Consider the following 21,527-nt stretch of genomic DNA (forward strand, 5'->3'; position numbering starts at 1 on the left):
TCTAGTATTATCAGTCCGACACTTGACCTCTGAGAAAGTGTACTGGTTGGGAATGTTTGTTTGGCGGGAGTGCCGTAGCTTTGCCTGCATTTGCAGTATGTATAATGTTGCAGTTATACTGCATAGGCTGATGCATTCGGGCTTCAGTTGTGTTGCACACAGTTGTCGCCTTGTTTTTCTTTTCTCCAGTGTGAGCAGTACATAGATTATCCAAAACTTTGTAACTCTGGCTCTAAACAACCATGTGACTTTTCAAACCGATCCTCTTAAACAAAAACATTGTCTTACAACTGCAACATTAATTTGTGCGTAGATACTTATTGCCTTGCGACGTTAACAGAATTATGACCGCTTGAACATATAGTGCCATGAAGAACCAAAGATGCAGTGCTACAACAACGGCGGATACTGTAAGCGTGAAAAATGAACAGTGTCGTGATAATGATCATTCCCAAGGCAGCCAAACAATCACAGTGCCACAGTTCTCGATAGGAATTTTCGTAGGAAACTCTACAGCGTAGAGCACGACATGGCCTGTGCACAAGAGTGCGCGCGAACATAAGAGTGTAAAAGTTCACAGAAGCACACAGCAGGACCACAGAAAATGAGCATACCAGCCTGGTTAAAGGGATGCCGACACGAAAATTTTCAGTTCTTGATTTTGCGTGTCAAATAAAAGGCCAATACCTCAAGAGCCCAGAAAACGTTCGGCTAAACGAGAGCGCACCCTGAAAAATTAATGACAATATGACAAAGCTAGTTTCGGTTCCTACTGTACCAGGACATCACAGCGTGGTATGAGCTTCTCGTCACACATGCTCGCTCAAGATATTGTGATGTTTCCACGGCCGCTCCGCTCCATGGCTCCGCTGGTGACGCAAAAGCAGCCATATTGAATGTTTTGGTACCTGACATCGTCGCAACTAGCCATGGTCGAGCGTGAACTCACCAGAATTGATAACTGTAGCCTGATGTAATGACAGTGTCAATGCCAATAGGTGCGCCATGAGAAAATTGACTTTAATGTCAAAATAAAATATCTTATCAGCATTTACTGAGCTTCACACTTGCTGAGAGCCATCTCTGTATTCACAAGATTTGTATGACAGAGTAAACTGAGCTTTGAAAATTGGTGCCAGTGCCCCTTATAAATATGTGCACATAAATGTGCACATGCGGAGTTGATGCTTCACTACTTCAGCTGCTCAAACTTTATTAATATATGTACATCTTCCACTAAAGAAGAAATGCAATTGTGGCGTACAACTACAACATCCTATGACGCTGGCTCACTTCACCCTTCCCATCACACTTGGAAGCACTTCTCTGTAGAAGTATGCCCAGCTTGCAAGCAGTGCTGGCAGCAAGAGACCAATATTTTTTCTGTACCAGGCCCTGCAAACGTCAAGGGGCAATGTCGTTAAGGCTAAGCAGATTCGCCTGATTTGAAGGTAACACAACTGCCAATATATGTAACCAACAATAATATACTAATAATTTCCACATGAAATAAATTCACTTGTGATTCATGCATATCCACACAAAACCCCTTACATTTAATGTATAGCCATTTAACACATGAAATGTATGCACTCCTACTTCACTTAAAGGGGCCCTCCAACACTATTCAACCCCCCATTTTTTACTTGCGGGTTGCGTAGACTGATGGCTGGGGATAATTTTAGCATAAGTTTAAGCACCGATATCAAATTATTTAGTATTTTAATCACGCGTTGAAGTCGCTACATCGCTGCTGACCGCATCAGCGCGTAGTGGCGCTTGCCAGAACTATTGTGGGCGGAAATGACGAAGATGGGCGCTGGCCTATGATTGGATAAATGTAACGTTAGAAGTAATAACGGCGTTTGCATCAAAGTTGAGATTACTATTGTGTTTCGTTTTTCTTTTCTGTGCTTTTTCAATGAACTCCAAATAGCCGCCGTCGCAACAAAAAATATCACTACAACCACAAAGTACGACAGAGGCGCCGGTTGCCATTTCGCCTCTGGTTGCTCTGGCTTTCTTTTTTTTTTTTTTGCCTGCGCCGGTCGGATGTCCATATGAAACGCTTGCCCCTCTTCCTTCTTTTTGCGTCTGTACGTTTGCGAGCTGCCTCTTTCCGCATGTGCGGTAGGCTCAGATTGTTGTTGAAACGGTGCAAGTAATCCTCTTCGTTGAATTGTTGTCGCTGCACACTTGTAACTTGTCGGGCTGCTCACCGAACAACCCGCGTAGGGCGACCGTGTTTAACCGCCCATGCCGCTCCACAAATTCCCTTCTCAGAATGAGAAGAGGGAATGACATGGAATGTCGCTGTAAGGAACAGCAGACAAAGCCTCCCCAGCCTCGCTACGCAGCAGTAGCGCCCGCTCAAGTTCTGACAAGTCAGGAGGAACTATGTTTGTTACTATGGCAGCGACGTCAACAATACGTTGGAAAGGAGAAGCAACAATGGTGTGCGAGCTTCCCCTACGTAAGAGCTTTCAGCCCATTTCATTGGAGCGCCATCCGACGTCACAGAAGAGAGTGAAATGTGGTCACGTGACCCCGCGAAAATCGAGTTGAGGGCAGGCATTTTTTTCTTGTATTTTGAATTTTCTAAATTGAATAACTTCGTACTGCCTGCCGCTATCGCTGCCGTTCATGCTGCACTAGTTCGTCCGTACTTCAGTCTACGCAATCCACGAGTAAAAAATGGGGGGTTGAAGAGTGTTAGAGGGCCCCTTTAAAGCCACACTTGCGGCACAGTGTGGCTTTCAGGCTGTACTGGCATGCCGGGCAACAACGCGATAAACCAGCTCTCTCTCTCGAGACATCTCCTTTTAGGCACCCAGCACTCAAAGAGCCTAGCCACACTATGACGAACACAGTAGACCCGCTCATAAACCGTAAGAGGCTGTCTAGGTGCAAGCTCATTAGCCTTCTGACTTACATGCCATAAAGGAATGTTCCCATGATTCACCTAAGCAGACTACCCACCCATGAATGACTTATTCGCCTCCTATATAACCTCACCACAGATCACTCATTGCTGAACTTATGCTCATCGGTGAACTCACAGCTGAACTTATCCATGTGCAAATGTTCAGCTGAACACTTATCGCTGAATCACCTCTTTCTGCCTCTTCCAGGGTGCAATTGACACAACAGCTGTCAATCATCAGTATCAGTCACATGACTAGATATGACGAGTGAGAACTCTGACACGTGAACAAGCCAGCGACGGCCTGAAAATTAAACTTGCCTCTGCTGCACCACATAGGGCCAAGCCTAATGTGCAATAAAAGGGAAAAGGTGGGACACTGAAGGCCTCCACCCAGTCAAGCGAGTTTAAATAAAAGCATTTCTAACCATGATTTATTTGGAACACAAAACCACAATGAACTTAATGAAACATTTCATACTAACAATGAAGCTTGAGAAGCAATGGAAACACAATATATAGAATAGCAATGTATGGCCCTAGTTGTCTTTTATTTGCCTTTTGTTTATCGAGTGATGCAAAGTGTAAAGTTAATAGCCAATGAATGAAGTACATGGCAAATTAGTTCCGTGCAGCCAGCAAGGTAGAGGGTTCACAAAAGGAAGAAAGTTGTACATCTGAAAGTAGCAAAAGTTAAAAAAAAAAACATGGTTCATCCGTCTGTCATAGAAATTAGTATAACATGAAAACGAACCGTGTATTCACAGAAGTATAGTTGATGGTTTATTGTACATTGATGTATGAGAGTTAGCATAATGTCTGTTGGTGTTTGGCAGCTACACCACCGCTTGATGTGGATGCACCCACGTTGACGCCTGGGGGCGCATTTCCCATTTCCATGCCAATGACTAATGTCCATGATCATGATTTTAACCCTTGTGGTAGTTCAAAGTAGTTAACATACACCTGGACACAGCATATGCTGAATCGCGCGCAAAGATGGAGTCAACATGTATACCTAATAAACACTGGTACTTGGTGTGCACTTATTAAAAGCGTCGCCCCTTTCGAGAATGAAGCTGAGTACTCACGTCCACTTATTCTATCAGAGTGTAACGTATGGCGAGTTTGTGCATAGCACAACGAAATATTTGTGGCGCAACAGAGAACATCGAAGAAAAACAAGAGAATACAGGATAGGGTGCCAGACATTCAACTACTAGTTTATTTTCCGAACATCACCCAAATATATATAATTGACCGCGTATCTGCGTGTTTCGCTGCAAATATCGTTGAAAGACGATGGTCTTCTGTACTACTTGAGTCCTCCTCCTCTAAGTTGAATCGCCGCATCTGGCTCATAGCGTTGCATTTTCAGCGCAGCCTAAGAAACACTAGGGTCTTTAGAATTACATATCTATATATTTTCTAGTAAAGGACCACACCACCTAATACTTACGTATCGATGTTGCACCTCAGATATGCATAATATTTGCTTTTTGATCAACAATGTTCACAAGTATGAACGCCGCTACCAGTTCAAGATGGCTGGCATTCAGCAAGTGCTTAAACTTTGGCCGCGTGGCTGAATCATGTGACAGACAGACAGACAGACCAAAATTTCTGCATTGAAGTATCCCAAGAAAGACTATCGTCTTTAATACACACAAATGGAAGGGCAGCACATGCAAACTATCATGAAGCACTATCTAAAAATAGGTATTCACTCTTGTACAGAGAGACCGAAGGGACACTGACGCATGCATCCCCCTTCTTCTGTATGCGATACACTTCAAGCACTTCACATGCCAATATTTCCCTGCTTCTTCCTATTACATGCGTTTCTGTCACACATGTTTGTGCACATTTCTGAAAACATATACACTTAGGTGATGTGCAGAAAATGAACTAGTTGAAAGTCTGGTGCCCTATCCTGTCTTCTTTTGTTTTTCTTCCTTGTTCTCAATTGCACCACAAATATTAAGTCCACCTGTTCCCTCTGCCTGAATTCCAGGTTTATCTCTGCTGGTGAAGCTCTACTCACCAGTTGTACTGCATGTGCTTTTGGTGGTTGTCGTTCAGGAAGGCCTTGTAGAAGGAAGCCATGTCCTCAATGGGGACGCTGTCTCTAGGGCTGCCTTGCGCCTTGTACTCGGCCAGCTTGCGTTGAGAAAACTCCTCCTTCTTCTGCGCACAATAAAGAAAACAAACAGGAATATTGGCGTTTGTACAGCACTCCTTGGCCTAGAGCACGATGGCCTAGAGCACGGAGCAAGAAACATCTAGGAGGTGTAACTCCCGTCAGTATGAGTGTGCACGGGCAACAAGATAATGTCACTGGAATAGCATGTGCCAACAAAGGCATATCAACTGGTGGTGCAGAGCGGCACACGCGCAAGCTGTTTGCATGGTCCTCGGTGCCACCTATGACACTCTACTCTCTCCCCTATATAAATGCTGCTCATGTTGAAGAACCCGATTGCTGCTGTCGTAGATGTTGAGCGGCTTCTTGTGTTTGAGTTGTCTTGAAAGTGTGCTTTTGTTGGTGTGTGAAAACACACTAGAGCGCAAAACACAGCCCGCAGTCCTGTTGCTGAAAAATTGTGGGTGCGTGGAGGGCGTGCTGCTGCATACTGTGCTCGTTGCCGCCTCCAATGGTTCCCTGCCCATGTAGGGCTGTTGCAGACAAACAACTGAATTTCTTTAGTAATGGGGATCGCTTGAAACCTTAGCCTTTATTTCTGCTGCTCATTCTGAGGTAATCACTTTCAGGGATAGGCATCCCTGCGACGCATCATCCAACACAGTAAACATGAGGAGCAATTTCCTTCTGCAACAAAGCAATGATAGCTCATCTTATCGGTGCATTAGGCAACATGATGCCAAAAATGCTACAACAAAAAGTTTTTCTACCCTCAAGTTAATTTTGTTTAGGCTTGGTTACAGGACATCAATAAAAATAGGATTACACGGCACTAAAAACTGATGGGTTTCCCACAGTAGTAAAATACAACTGCTGTGGGAGCAGCCTGCCCCCTACCAGTAAAATAATCCTGGCGCCACCGCTGTTCTCACATCAGTTGCAGGTAAATACTGTGGGCACATCAGCGGCACCACTGGGGGAGGGCAGGAAGGGGGGGAATTTATGCATTTTATGTTTTAACAATGTTTGCTCTGGGGGTGGGGTGGGAGGGCAGCCTCCCCATGCCCCCTGCTGGAGGCATACGTGTGTGGGAAACCTTTGCGCAATACATTATGAATTACAGTGGCAATGTCCAGCACATGCTATCGTTCCATTTTAAAAGTAACAAAAATGTGCAGCATGACAGTACCCGCTGAAACTCGGCGTTGTGCTTGGCCCAGTAGTCCTGATTCCACATCTGTACAGCGCCATACTGCTCCCTGAACCGCAGCTCAGCGGGCGACTCGTTTGGCAAGGCCGGCAGAACAACACGTCGCAGGTTGGACACCGGGTGCGGAGGTGACACGACCGTCGCCACGGTCGACAGTCTCTCCACGTCTTCGGGCCGAACAGTGTCCTTGGCCTTGCTCACCTTCACAGCACCAGTTTTGCTCTAAAAGTACAATTTGATAGTTCAGTAAAGTTGGGCGAGTTGGTGACAGTTCATTTCAAAGGAACAAAAGAAAAAAACAATTTTTTGCGTATTAGTAAATTACAATTTCACAAAAGTGAAAACACCACTCTTACCGCATGCTTAGCAAGCGAGAAAAAAATCGAAAAGAAAATGCGGGTGGCGACGCTCTTGCAATAACTGCTCATAACAACATGACATCATAGATTTTGACGGTGTCTAGTAGGTCATACATAGTTCTTAATCGGTAAAAATGAAGAACATTGTCCTTTGAGGGGGACCACAGACATAACATACAAAGGTTCGCAAAATTTCATTTTGTCAATGTCACCAATATATGAAAAATACTCCTTGAAATCCGCAATGTCACGCATGGTGCTTTCAGTGTGAAATTTACAAATGAAACCTTGACCTTGATTTCCTCCTCTAATAATGAACACATCATGGTGAAATTAACGACAACTGAGTTTTCAGAGTATAATTTATCAATCCAAGCCTATTCAGTGTTTCACTTTAGTGCTCCTTTAACGTGTGAAACAGCGCACGGAGACAAGCACAAAAGGAAGAAAGGATTCGACACTACAACCATTGCAGTTGTCCTGTCGAATCGTTGAACACTATCGAACATGTTAAAATGATCAATTCGATAGCTCTTCCTCTGTACACGATATGGTAAACGCATGAATTTCATAGCGCGGAGTTAGCAACACCAAAAGGCGATTGCAGTGAGGAAGAAAACGCAAGTCAAGTTGTTACGGTGTTGGTGGTAGTGCGTTGGCTGCTTGATGCTCGCCATCTCTAATCTGCACGCGCAAATCAACAACTTTAGTTTTGGTGGAGGTGCTGGTTTTCGATCCCAGTATCTCTCGCGTTACACGAGGAAAGATCGTGTTCTGTCCCCTCTTGAAGCGAGCGGCCATGTGCTGTGTTTGTCTTTGAAGTGCCGCCGAAGGAGCGTCCTTTCCCCACATATGTTCCGACTGGGGGGTCCCTTCTTATCTTCGAACCCTTCTTCCTTTGTTACCCACTTTAAACGGGCGACACGTGCGACCTTCAGAGTGCAGTTCGGCGTCGTCTTTGTCGGCTCATGGAGAGAGAAACCACAGCCTACGAAAGAAGAAACGTAAGGTTGCGGCAGTCTCACCCCACCAGCCCGAGCAACAGCACCGCTTTTTCAAGGGGTCTTACTGAGTGCTTGTGGATGTTTTAAATGAAATGTAACCCCAATTCCTGCTAATTAAAGTTATCTGACAAAAATTTGGAGGCACAAAGGAACAAGGACAAGAAATGCCTCCAAATTTTTGTCAGACCATGCACCAACTAGCCCAAGTACGCGTGTTAGTAATTAAAGTTAGTTTTGTTTAAATGTTCATAAGTGTTTGACCGTTAACTGGCTGGATAGCGGACGCTTTGACCCGTCAAATTCGAGCTGCGAAACCATCATAGATCGGTTCGACTGAAAGTCAGCAACCTCATGAATAAATGGAAGTATTATGTGCATAAAATACAGTGCTGTACATGAGAGGAAAGCGTGAACGAAGCGGCCCAAAGAGCAGCGCATGGGAGTTACCATGCACAAGGCGCAGTTTTTCTAGAGCACACGTTTTTTTTTTTTTCTGCGATAACACAAAGTACACATGCGCTCATACAGCATGCTTGTTGTTCCGACTCAAAGGACATTCTAGTGCCAGTTGTGATTAAGCTGCAGCTCTGAGCTACAGTGACCCGCACTGATGCGAAACTTTTCATGCCACAGCAACTCGTTTGCGTTCATGCGAACGGACGTGAAAACATAGCCAAAAACCCCTCCAACAAAAAGTGACAGAATTGAGAGGTTGATGAACCTTTCGTAAACGACACGAAATGTTAGTTTACTTGTTTAAAGATTACCGCAGGTTAAAGATCCCATCGATACTACCGCGAGTCGAGAACTTTTCGGGGACGGACCTAAACAGCATCACATCACGCGCTACCAAAAAGTGAATGCAAAGCGCTTAAAGACAGCAGAACATGAGATGCAAAAACGTCTTACGTTCTTCGATAGAAGCTGCAGGGTCTTTTTTATACCCTTCATGTTGAGCAGTTGCACTGAAAAGCTTTCGAATCACATATTGCGGTGTACGGAGTTGCTGGGCGCGGCCATTTTGTGTTTTAACGAATGCAGTTACATCCAACTGGTCGTTTCGCATCGTAAAATTATTTTTATTACAGTTAAAAAAAGAACTTACAAATTCGTTATTAAACACAATTGCATCTAACATTTTGTGTTAACAACATCTAATCTAATAATCTAACAAATTAGATTGCTAAACTTCGGCTGTCTATTGCTGCTGATTACCGCTGCAATGTCTGCGCCCATGCTTTCATCGCGTATGTCAGCTGTGAACACGTGTTCGAAGTGTGGATTCTCAGCGAATGTGTACGCCACTGTAACTTAGTCTTGTCTTGCTGGGATATTCAGTAGTCCATCAGGCACCATGCCGAAGGTGAAAACCGAACGTACGCGCCAGCACGAGGTGGTGCAGCGTCAGAACATCGCGTTCCGCACCGAGCTGGGCCAACACATCCTCAAGAACCCGCTGGTCATCAACGGCATGATCGAGAAGTCGGCCATCCGTCCCACCGACGTCGTCCTCGAAGTCGGCCCCGGTACGGGAAACATGACCGTCAAGTTGCTCGAGAAGGCCAAGAAAGTGATCGCCTGCGAAGTGGACACTCGCTTGGTCGCCGAACTGCAGAAGCGCGTACAGGGTACGCACCTGCACAGCAAACTGCACATCATAGTGGGCGACGTGCTCAAGTCGGAGCTGCCTTTCTTCGACATCTGCGTCGCCAATCTGCCGTACCAGATTTCCTCGCCGTTCGTCTTTAAATTGCTGCTGCACCGGCCCTTCTTCAGGTAGTGTGGACGGAACGTGAACGTTCCCTTGCTGTCATAGTTGCGCACGTTTGCGGCAGCACGCGATTTCTTCAGTTACTGCTCTGATTAAGTCACTATGTGTATTACTGCAAGTAAAGCGCAAATAACTTACGGACGGAGGGAGACCGCGACACATGCGCCAATTTCAAAAATGACATTCGAAGCTGGGCGAAAGCGTGATTACTATGCCTGCGCATGCGCAGATAAGCTTTTGTGCGCCTATTCGGCGTTTGTGTTTTCTTGTTCTCGTGTTCGTTTCTCTCTGCCTTGCCTTCTTTTATGATGAACCTTCACTGACTAAGTAAACTTTCTGTCATTGCAAGTATAAATAATGCACATACATCTGCTTAGTGTTCTTTGCGCTTTACTTACAGTATGTCATATCAGCAAGACTGAATTCTTGAGTATTATTTGATCTGGGCCTTAGGAAGTTAAGGATTCCGCCGCACTTTTGGCTTGCTGGGCTTCAGGATGTTTTGCAAAGTGTGTAATGCAGTACTACACACCCGTGCAAGGCCGTTTGTTAGGCATCAGACCCAACGTCATTAAGCTAACAAAGATCTCTGCAGATGAAAAGCTATTGCTACTTGTGTTTCACTTATTCTCTGCCCTAAGTAAGGGCTTAATACTGTGACAAGCTTACCTGATAAATGCTGTATCTATGAAGTGTTTGAATCATGCGAGCTCCTCTCATATGCACTCATTTTTTCAGGTGTGCTACTCTGATGTTCCAGCGAGAGTTCGCCCAGAGGCTCGTGGCCAAACCAGGCGACAAATTGTACTGCCGGCTGTCGGTCAACACGCAACTGTTGGCACGTGTCGACATTCTCATGAAGGTGGGCAAGAACAACTTCCGGCCACCGCCCAAGGTCGAGTCGAGCGTCGTGCGGCTTGAGCCGCGCAATCCGCCACCGGCCATCAACTTCGTCGAGTGGGACGGGCTGCTCCGCATCTGCTTCGTACGGAAGAACAAGACCCTGAGCGCCGCCTTCAAGCAGACGTCCGTGCTGGCCATGCTGGAAAAGAACTACAGGGTCCACTGCTCGGTGGCCAACGAAGAACTGCCCGGCGAATTCAACATGAAGGAAAAAGTGGACGAAATCTTGTCGCAGGGTGGTTACTCCGACAAGCGCGCCCGAACGATGGACACTGACGACTTCATGGCGCTTCTGCACTTGTTCAACACAAATGGCATACACTTCTCCTGAGGCAGCGTTGAGAAAGACTGTGCCATATATGAACTCGGGAGGAACGTAATAGTTATGATAGCTTATAACTGTGTGCATCAGAAACGAGGACACGCAACACTTACGTTTGTCTATTTTTTTGTTTATGTGTCGGCACTGTTTCTGATGCAGGCTGTTATAAACTATCATGACTAACATAGCTCACCAACACGTCTCAAGCTAATAGTTGTACCAGGGACTGCATTCTAGGTGGGCTGGCGTTAAGTCGCAAGCTGTGTCAATGGGCCACAATTGTTGCGGCTGCTTGATTCTATGAAGAATAAGCTCACCGTCACAGGCTTGGATTTGTGCTGTGATGGCGGCATTCGGGCACGATTGCAGTGCGAAGTGTCTCAGTGACGGCAGTAGTTCAAAACAAATCATTGTTCATATTGCACTTATTTAAGTATATTCTGTAATAAAATGCCACTTATAAGCCTTTGCCTTTATAAGCCTTTGCTTCTCCAGATGGTGCTTTAATTGTAGAAGCTGTAATCCTCTCTCTGAAAACTTGATATGTCCTGCAATAATCCCTCAATGCTGAAATGAAAAGCATCTCACAAATAATGTCAGATTTCTGCTCCAACGTGTATAGGAGTCTTTTTTTTTACTTTAATAAAAGAAAGGCTTGTTTTGTTGAAGCACCAGACACATTTCGCTGGCAATGGCGCAAGAAAACTGCTAAGGGCCACTTCACGCCATCAGCTGTATGGCTGGTGGCTACGGTCTTTCGTTCGGGTGCATGATTTATGGTATTGTACTCGGTGGTTGAAACTGTGACACTTGGGGCAGATGGCTTCCGGTGGTTTTTTTTCAACACCACCGGGAGAACACACCAAACTGACGCAACATAGCGTACGACAGCACTAGCCTTTTTAAGGCATTGCAACTGAATTTGGTCTCTCCGCGGTCATCCATAACATTCTCGTGGCACAGAAAGTGCTGGCCACTATGGTGTCTTGTATACGAAGTTTCAGTCGCTAGGCACTGCACTTAGCAATTGTGTTCAATTGGTTGCATTATTCAAGCAAAGCTTGTGACGGCTTGCAGATTTCAGTGATGGTGTCATACGCGAAAAGCCCAGCGCTGGCGATCATAGTGCTGGCTTGTCAGAGGTCAGCCATTTCTGATATGGCAATCTGATCTTTTATTGAGGTGACTTATCACTTCATGTTGCCTTATTTCATTGTTGCATGGATATGAATGCATGACTTGTTGCCTGTAGCAACTGAAGTGTTGCTCTACTAAGCACGTGGATGTATGTCCAATTTCTGGCATGCAGGAAGGATACAGTTAGGAGGGAGCATTGTGCATTGCAATAGAAAGAAAAATGTAGGCCAGGCACGCACATGCCTAGCTTCACTTGCCCCCATTTTCCTGATAGGGGAAAGGCTGCTGAATTTTTTTTGCGCAACTGCTGGCTTTCCAGTATATTAACCTTCAGCTACATGTTTCTTTGCTGCACTTAAGTGCAGTGCACCAACTCAATGGAACACCAAAAGCACAATAATTGTAATAATTGCTGGGGTATTATGTCCCAAAGCCACGATGTGATTATGAGAGACGCCGTAGTGGAGGGCTCTAGAAATTTCGACTACCTGCGGTTCTTTAACGTGCACCCTTTTTAAACACACGCAGCAAAAGCAAATATGTAAACGTCCATTGTAAAATGCCATTCCAGAACCTTGCAGAGGTAGAGAGATCTTTTTTCTTTACTGTATGATCCGTGGTGCTGATAGTTCTTGCCTGAAACTCAAAAGTGCAGCCAGAAAGCAGGCCAATGACATCAAATAGATAAGGCATTTTCTCTTAATCGCAGTTCAAGTTTTGCGATCAAGCAAAGCCATCAAAGCCCTCTGTGTTAACAATACTACTGAAATGCAAGTGCGCAGCCGAAAAAACTTTTAGAGCACAGATCTTAGGCACCCGTTCCTGCGCTGAGCGGCGTCGCCGTCGGTGGCGTAACCGATAGACAGGAAAAAATAAACTTGCAAAAAAAACTTCAGCAGATCCCACGTACCGTGGGAGTCGATGTTATGCGAAGCATGTGGTGGGAAGGTGACTGTGGCGGAACTTTTTTACTGAGCGAAACGTTACAAAATGACACTAAAGACTTGTATAAATTTTATACACACACATATATGTTGAAGAGCCGCATATCTGTTATATAACCAGTTTACAGTTAGATAACATTGGCAACGTGGGTATTACCAACACCAGAAGCGGTAAGCTGATATGTAGTATTCATACTTCTCCCTTATGATGGAGAACGCACGCAGGTTTAACGAACCCGTGTGCATGTGTGGAAGGGGTTCCTAACTATTCTTGAACAAGGTCATCATCACTGTGATCAGTGAGCACCAGCAGCTGGTCATGCCTTGTTATTGGATCCGGTCGTGATCGCTGTGGTGAGGGTTCCATGTGTAGTGAAGTATGACGTATAGTAGAGCTGTTGGAAATCGTGGATGCCTCGGTCATTTCGTCGACAAATTGTCTGTTGATAGAGCCGGCGACATGTTGGAATCTGAAGTCACCCTTCGTGTTGGTGAGTCATAGGCCCTCGAGGCTGGCAGGCCTGGATAGTGCTATGTAGACTAACATCGGTGGATGGCGCTTGTCGTATTCGTAGACTACCTGGGCGTATGTGGCCTACGTAGCCTAGTCTACAAAGTGGCTGTCAATCAATCTGGCATCATCCTCAGTCAGCATGAGGCCATCGCCAACCTCGTAAGAAATGAAGATACTGCGTCGTTCTGGCGGACTAAGTGCACTTTACGGTGCGATGATGTGAATATCATACGTAACTTTCGTTAATGTATTCCTCCGGGGTCGAGCAATGTTTCAATATAGCTTGCGGAATTATAGGAATACAAATGTAATGTTCATTAGACTGCTATAAAAGTGAAGCCAACACTGGAACCACAGACGTTAATCTGATATGACGTCTGTATCGTAGGAGTACATATGTATTGTTATTGCTTCCTTGTAAAATTAGATAGCCAGCACCACAACCACGATTGACGTTGCACCGACATTACGTCTGCATAGGCTGTATTTTGCAAACCAGTTTATAGACCTGGCGTGGCTCTGTGACAGAATACCCGATTGCCATGCGAAATGTTTGAGTATGATTCCTGCTGGTATCCAAATTTTCATTCTTTCCATTCGTAGGTTCAACGCTGCCGATGTCGGTTTTTCTTAACGCTCTCGCATTTAATGTCTGTCCTCACCGTTCCTGGGTAGACAAACTGTCAATCACCCATGGCACATACCCGTGCACCGCAGCCCGTGGTAAACAGGTATGTGCCGCACGTGTCTGGAGGAAAGTGTTTGACAATGTACGCGACAGGATTTTCATGTTATTCATGTCATGACCCGAGAGTCATATTCGTCAAATTCTCTTACCCTCCCATGCCAGTTTTGGTCTAGTGCTGGCATCATGTCAGGCAAGGAATCACGTTATCCTATGTAATATAGCGTGGCAGAAGAGTTAAATAACAACCAATCATCACACAATGCTAATTGTGCAACAAGTGTGGTTTAATGCTTACCACCCACTGCAAAATGCTCAGCCGTAATTCTTCATCGTCATCAGCCACATGCAGCATCAACAAAGTGTGCAGACCACCTTAGAGATGTGTAGCGGGTACCTTGCTTATCTGCAGAAAGACTAATAATGGCATAGTGTGTGCTGCTTTACTTCACAAAAATTATGATTTATGGCGTAGTCAATACTTTGCGGAAAGCAACAACTTTAAACATAGTTGGCCTAGCCCCAACACGAAGCTGTGCTCGGAATTCGCAATAGGCAGTATCGTAATTGTTGGCGAGCTTTTTTGACCACCTGTGTCGTTTGAAATGGTGTCTTAAACATGGCAACTACGATAAGTTTCCAGCTAGTACTGCCACTGAATATGGAGAATTACGCATAACCATAGCCTTCAAGATTATTCGCCGTTATTTGGAGAAAATTGTCACTTCTACGCGAATCTGCGCACCACACGAGCTAACATCAAAACGATAGTTTCTCCGAAAGTAAAACAGAAATGCAGAGCTACCCTTTTATCCTGATTATACTACACAACTACAATGATCTCTCTGCGAGTGGCTGAGTAGCAGTGACAGAATTGTACTGAGACCCAACATCTTCAGGCTGGTGTGTACTACAATGTCCTGCTGGAGTGTGAAGTAGTGTCTTACATTTACTTTAATATATTGATTACTAAAAGGCAGGTTTTCATTATAGGCACATTTCAAGCACTAATCATTAAGTGTAGACCAATATTTTATTTGCCTTTAGTATCTCTGTAAAACAGTCAGTTTGCGCTGTACCAAAATTCTCTGCATAGCTAACTCGCCATTTGCGATAGCTGCAGCCAAAATCAGATGCACACTTTTAATCAACGGGCTAAGGTAATTGCAAAAGCCTGTTTCGTTAAACAAATGCGCCTTGCCACCGGTTTGAGCATTTACTATCAATACAAAGAAATAAAACGAGACATCAACCAGTTAACTTGATCACTGTCATACTCATTTATTACATAACTTGTGGATACAGACCAACACGAATGTAGTCGGCAAGAACGGAAACCGTGGTAACAAAAAAGCCATAAGGCGCTTCACAGCTGTCGTGTTGCACCGCTTTCACAGAGCCGAGAGTGACGCGTACAACAAGAAATAGAAGAGATGCGTGTGGGGACATTGAGAACTAAGACGCAGCAATTCATAATAGACAGTCTTTTGCATGCTTTTCCAGCCCAGAGTTCATTGCAGGACGAAGCAGAGACAAAAAGCGTCGGAACATCGAAAACACACAACTAGTAGTTTCTTTCCTTCCTTTGTACACATTGTCAACCGGCCTTGTACAACCTTACTTCGTTCTTCGAAACAGCGCAAACTTCTCTTAACAGTCTACGAAAGCACAGCCCCAAAACAGTTCGACGCACAAACAGTTAAAAGCTGAAACGTACACGCACATTACACCCCGAGATGCAGCGGTTAACGCGGCGCGAACGACGGCGTAGGACGTCTGGCGATTCTAGCGACTCTCGTTTTGACACTTGAGAAACCGCGGAAAAAAGAACCCAAATGGTGAACAGCACGATACAAGGGCAACATGGAACTTAAAAAAAAAAAAAAAAACGTCGAAGCTTTGCAAACGAGAAGACCCTGGAGTGAATCGTCCGTGAAAACGAAAAAATGCGAAGGAGGTGGGGTAAACAAGCACCTTTCTTTCGGCAATTGTAACATCGGCCTATTCCTTTTATTTCGTCGTTTTCGACCCACCGTTTGTGGCGTACGATGAAGTGATAGAGAGGTGACCTCGCCGTGTCGGGCTCGGTTCAGCCGTAATAAGCTCTAGGAAAAAAAAAAACTCGATATACGAAGACGAACAAGAGAGAGAGAAAAGAAAGGGTGGCATAAATACACTTCACTCCCCACATTCACGCATACGAGGGTAAAAAGGGAGGTATTTCGAGTGGATGCACCGACCTCTCTTAGGGCGTTTCGGGAAATGCAAGTTCATCGACAGAGAGGGAAAGCCAGCGGAGGACATCAACCGCCGCCGACTAAAAGGGCCGACGCCCGGCAACACTATCGAGTGGAATGCAACGTTGCGGCAGAGCACCGCGAAAAAAAAACGATTGGCACCGCAGTAAGCTTTGCCACAGGCAGGTCTTGGGAGGGGAGGGCACGCTAAGCATCTGTGGGAACGCAGCCCAGGGAACAAGGTACTCGAAAGGTTGTGATAGAATTCTTTCTTTCCTCACGACCCTCTCGGGCGGGCTTGTGAGAGGATAACGCCGTCACGGCCTCGTATGTACAAAAAAGAGCGCTTGTAGTCGAATGTGTGCGCTTGAGACACCCAACAACATGAATGTGATGCAGCGATGGAACGAAATGGCGGGCTGCTAAAAATTGGGGGAGAAAAATAAAAATGGGAGGGACAGCTAATAAAAAGGGAGCGCGACTGAAAAGCTATCTCTTCCGAGACACTTTCCGAGGCATATTTGTTGCAGCGCGTCCTTCGGTTTCTTTTGAACGAAGACGGTTTCTCTACCAACGTTGCACTATCGTCCTTAAATTTCGCTCGAAACGCGTGCGTCGCGACAATACCGCTCGACTTAAATTAGGGGCGCTAAGCTTCCCCCGGAGACCGAGACTACTGCTCGTTGTTGCCGACACGGGCATTCAAGCACGGTGCCCTCAGCTGCCGGCGGCCTCGAAATGCACCGGCACTATAAAATCCTGCGCACGAGAAAAGAAAAATTGCGCCACTAGAGGTGCACCTCGAAGGCCTTCACGGCATTGGGGGCCACGAATGGATTGGTTGCCACCGGCCCTTTCTGGGCGGGAAGCGACGCCCACTCGGCGTCGAAGGGGTCCTGAAGGGCGGAGCTTGTGGCGTCTCCGGATAGCGGGGGCGTGGCGTTTCCGGCTAGGGGCGGTGTCTGCGGCGGTTCCTTGGCCCAGTGGGAGGTGAAGAGCGAGGTGGAACGCGTCGGGGACACGAGGCCGTCGGCGGCGCTCAGCGACTGGCTGCGCAGCTGTGGAGCGCCGACTCGACGGGGCAGGATGTGGGGCGGGGCCGCTATGGGGGCGGGGCTCTGTCGGGCAGGGGGCGGAGCCGGAGAAGAGGACTGGGTGGGCAGGGAGGCCAGCCAGGCATCGGCGCGAGAGGAGTCAGCCCAGGGGTTGCCTGCACAAATGCATTGCGTGCAATCGTGAGAAAAAAGATAGTAGTGCACCGATATCTTACCAATCAGGTATCAGCAGGGCACAGTAACTCTACTCAGTTACAACCTAAGAAACTAAACTGAAAAACAGCAGGGACCTCCTCTTCTGTCAATGTCTCATGTTCGTTTCAGTAGCACGTTTGGCATGAGTGGAACCACTACAGTTCCTTTCACAACGCCAGAGTACCAGTGTTGCTGAAACACACCAAGTTTTTGGGTCGACTGCGGTGGTTTTTGAGGCCGACTAAAAAAGCTTAAAAGAATGTGGTAATAATGCTTTATTTCGCAGTTTGTGAGCTCTAAACGACCGTTAAGGTAGTTGTTTTATTATTAAACAAAACCTAATTAAGCCTGCAAAAACTGCCCGTCGTTCTAGTTTCCGACTTTCACCAACACAACAATTGTCATCGCGTGCAGAAACCAGTGTTACGGGCATCCCTACACCATTTGGAGATGACAGAATGTAGATCGAAAAGCTCTGCTTTAAAATTTTTACTCGCTTTCCAAAGAAACCGCTGCAAGGTTGGACACTTAAAGGGACACTAAAGGCAAATGTTAAGTCGACGTTGATTGTTGAAATAGCGGTCCAGAAACCTCGTGCTGCTGCTTTTGTGCCAAGGAACTGCTTATTTTGAAATAAAATCACGTTTTTAGTGGTCTGCATCGCGTTAGCGCGCTTCAAATCTCCCGCCTGAAAATACGACTTTCATACGTCACTGTGCCGTGCCCAACGTTGCCCGCTTTTACTGCGCGGCCGCCGACACTAGTAGCAGCCGAGCGGAAGTAGCGGGACCCGCAGTAGCAACAACGGCGCTGCGGCAAAGACTTGCTCGGATGGGCACATTCAAAGCCTTCACCAAGTTGCGGTTGGTCTCGTAATCCTCAGTACGAAAGGGCAGCGAGCACACACACAGAGGTTTTGACTGTTTAGACACTGGCGCAATGGCATGACACTAAGCCACTTCGAGCGTAAGGGTTCATTCCGCGGCACCCAGTGAAAAGACACACCGGTTTCCTTGCTGCAGCACTGGCGTTGTGCACCATTCGGGCATCCGGCAATATCACACGCATGCGGCATTTTGTCGAACTTTCTGTCAGAGCGACTTTCACGAGCGCGCAAAACACGCACGGCAGTACGCGATCCCGAAACTACCACTGAGACGGGCGAGGCACAGTTCGGCGAAAACGGAACCTTTGAACCACGCGCGCCGTTCCCCATGGCAACGCCACGGAGGTTTTGTTTTCCATGAATCAAGCGGAAACGAACAAACAGCATTTTATTACGTCTTTTGATGCTCGGAATGTTCTTTTTTTACTGCTGCTAGTTTGATTACTAGTGATTTATTGTAGGCCGACTTCCATACGTCATCGGGATCACTTCGAAAATGTCCCACTCGTGGCGCTCATCATGTGATACATTTAGCTTAATTTCTCGGTAAGTAAGGCACTGCTGTTGATAATATTGTCGTTTCAGAAGTTGTCATACATTGGGCTTTCACTCTGTCATAAATTGTTATTTGCCTTTAGTGTCCCTTTAAGATGGTATTCTTTCTAGTGCAACACAAAACAGAAAAACAATAAAGGACGGTAGACAGTCCCTTGAAAAAAAAACCTTGCTCCCCAAAAGGCACATGAAGTGTTTAGTAAGTACTTCAAGAACTACACATTATATTAAAAAAAAATGCATATTTCAAATTGGAATACAAATACATACAAGCTCAGCAAGTTTAATCAAAATCTATCAAGAAATTAAAAAAAAAAGTTTGAAGAGCAATGTTTCCCCGCCTTAAAGGGTACTGAAACTGCTTCCGATAATTTTTTAACTTTTCAAGCAAATGCATGCATCGAGTTCAGAATGCCATCATGATTAACAATGCCAAATGTGGCAGCGCTACGAGCCGCGGGTGCCCCACAAATTCCAAGAAACAATCCCTCCTCCTCTACGGGCCTTTCGGTAATCCTCAGCTGCCTCAGTGTTTGCCGTGACGTCAATATTGTCGTCTGCTCATGTCATCCGCAAAAAGAACCTGTTGGTCTGCAAGTAGTGTTGAGTCAGCGGCCTTGTGTATTGTGTCGGCAACCCTGGTGCATAAGCGCAGACTGCTGGCAACAGTGACAGTGATTATCCCCCAGGGGGTGCTATTTTGTAAGCGTTCTGTCACAGAACGGAGGCGGTCCGTTCTATCGGGTCGCACGCAATCGGTAAAGGCTCGTTTGACGGTCTTGACACAAAACAGTCTTCGGACGACTTGGATTGGATTGAAACGTAAGTGCTGGGGCCGGATAATTGAATTTTGATCCAACCCAAGTCGTCCAGAGACCGTTTTGTATCTATTCTATCGATAGAACGGAGCTGGAGACCGTTCTATGACCGTTCTTGCCTACTCTCACGTCCTGACCATCAAATTAGCCTCCACCAATCGCGTGCGGCCCGATAGAATGGACCGCCTCCGTTCTGTGACAAAACGCTTACCAAATAGCCCCCCAGTGCATGTAACTTTGCCGGGATTTGCTTGGCGTACAAACTATGCACCGTTAGGGTGGCTAGAAGGGGAGGTGTGCTGAGCGCGGCGGCCAGCCATAGGAGAGGGTGGTCCTTTTTCGCATGATCGCCGCTAGGGCACAACATAGCGCTACCATCTGGGGCGCCGTCAGCGTTTCCGCGGAGAGAGGCTAATCCGGCTGTCAACGCCTGGCCGGCGGTTTGTAGTTATTGTGTAATTTGCTGCGAATTGTTGGCGTGTGCTGTTGATTCATGAGTGCTGCGTGCTGGCAAAGATGCCGTCTAGCTCAAAGAAAAAAACTCAGCGTTGGTGCTTCGTGCCAGCGTGTGAAAAATGTCCCTTTTCTGTGCACCGACTTGCCAAGAACTGTTCTTGAAGTGGGCACGCACAGTATTGGGCAGTAACGCGTTACTGGTAACTAGTTATTTTTTAAGTAACTTATGACTGTAACTAGTTACTTTTAATTTAGAGAAACTTGTAACTGTAACACTGTTACTTTTTGCACAGTGTAGTGAGAAAAAGCAGCAGCGCGCGAAACTGACGAGAGCAAGCAATACCGTGCACTAGCGAAGCATTTTTTAAAAACCTCTTTGGAACTGATTGTAAAAGGTTTACTCCGACTTGACACAACAATTATTAACAAAATGACAGAGATGTTTCGCCTACTATGCATGTTGCATCCTCAGGTTGTTGCAAGCCGATGTGTTGCGGCAAATTAACCACGATTTCAGAAGTTTTCTTCCCCCCCCCACCCGCTCTGAGCGGCTTTCGTGTGAACACATGTCCCAAGGTATAATGGGGCTTAAAAACGGTTTGTATGCCCAGCGGATGCAGAGCTCTCCGAACAGGGTTTGATACACCTTGAACATAGCGAATACACAGAATGGACGCAGTCTTCACTCGTGACGCACTCCCTCTTCCTCTTCGCATGCATTTCTGGGTATCGTTAATAAGCGTCCTAGGATACTGCTGTCATCCCAGTGCATCAACCATGTTTTCCAGTTACAGTATTCTAGGGCGTTTTCTGATGCCACAACATAAGGCGTACACAACGATTCCTTGTGTTTGCCCCCCTCTTCGGTTTCCTTCGTCTAGAGTTTTACCACGTGCAATTTTGACTACCCGCATGCCTTCGTATGTTTTTATTAAATAAATAAAAACATTTGTTTTGTGATCTATTACTTATTTTATACAGCAACGAAAAAGTAATGACGTTACTTTTTCACAGTAACTGTAACAGGTTACTTTTGGAAACTCTAGCTGTAACTGTAATTGTAACAGAGTTACTTTTTTGGCTTAGGTAACTGTAACTGTAACACTTACTTTTTACTGGTAACGTGCCCATGACTCGCGCCATTCCGAGGGCTGACAAACCGCTTCCAGAGAATTCCGCTGTTTGCGCAAAGCATTGGCGCAAACAGCGGAATGAACGACAAAAACTCAGAAAAATGAGTGACAAAAAAGTCAAAAGAATAAAGCCTTGCCTGATGTGAGACAAGCCACGGAAACGATCAAGTGCATTCTGTTGTACACAATGAAGTTTGTTTACCTAGTAACATGTTGCATTTATTTGAAAAGACTACCGAACGTTGTATTACAATGTATGCCATGGTTTAATTCATAT

The 21,527-nt window shown here is 45.9% G+C and overlaps 3 protein-coding genes across 9 annotated transcripts in view; 1 reads left to right on the forward strand and 2 right to left on the reverse strand.

Moving 5' to 3' along the window:
- The window catches only part of LOC119373503 (COA8 family protein CBG23705, mitochondrial), a 25,656-nt gene extending 16,957 nt beyond the window's left edge, over positions 1–8,699 (reverse strand). The window contains exons 1-4 of one of the 4 annotated variants that reach the window (XM_037643550.2): positions 8,549–8,698; positions 6,256–6,498; positions 4,968–5,110; positions 1,000–1,395 (exon numbers count right to left, since the gene is read on the reverse strand). In XM_037643550.2, the coding sequence (XP_037499478.1) occupies positions 1,290–1,395; positions 4,968–5,110; positions 6,256–6,498; positions 8,549–8,590 (534 nt within the window). In that variant the 5' untranslated portion in view covers positions 8,591–8,698 and the 3' untranslated portion in view covers positions 1,000–1,289. Of the gene's footprint in view, positions 1–999; positions 1,396–3,386; positions 3,601–4,967; positions 5,111–6,255; positions 6,499–8,548 lie in introns of those variants that run through there. The other 3 variants (XM_037643551.2, XM_049410895.1, XM_049410896.1) reach the window with 3 other exon arrangements.
- The window catches only part of LOC119373457 (protein numb), a 114,965-nt gene that overhangs the window by 4,796 nt on the left and 88,642 nt on the right, over positions 1–21,527 (reverse strand). For 3 of the 4 annotated variants that reach the window (XM_037643487.2, XM_037643486.2, XM_037643485.2), the window contains exon 7: positions 15,172–17,362. The exons of the other annotated variant lie outside the window; for it this stretch is intronic. In XM_037643487.2, the coding sequence (XP_037499415.1) occupies positions 16,941–17,362 (422 nt within the window). In that variant the 3' untranslated portion in view covers positions 15,172–16,940. Of the gene's footprint in view, positions 1–15,171; positions 17,363–21,527 lie in introns of those variants that run through there. 4 annotated transcript variants of the gene reach the window in all.
- Positions 8,881–11,296, forward strand: LOC119374720 (probable dimethyladenosine transferase). The gene is made up of 2 exons (XM_037644906.2): positions 8,881–9,415; positions 10,149–11,296. Exons 1-2 carry the CDS (start codon positions 8,994–8,996, stop codon positions 10,642–10,644), a joined length of 918 nt encoding a protein of 305 aa, XP_037500834.1. The 5' UTR covers positions 8,881–8,993; the 3' UTR covers positions 10,645–11,296.

This window comes from Rhipicephalus sanguineus, chromosome 11, assembly GCF_013339695.2.
Source record: "Rhipicephalus sanguineus isolate Rsan-2018 chromosome 11, BIME_Rsan_1.4, whole genome shotgun sequence".
NCBI lineage: Eukaryota > Metazoa > Arthropoda > Arachnida > Ixodida > Ixodidae > Rhipicephalus > Rhipicephalus sanguineus.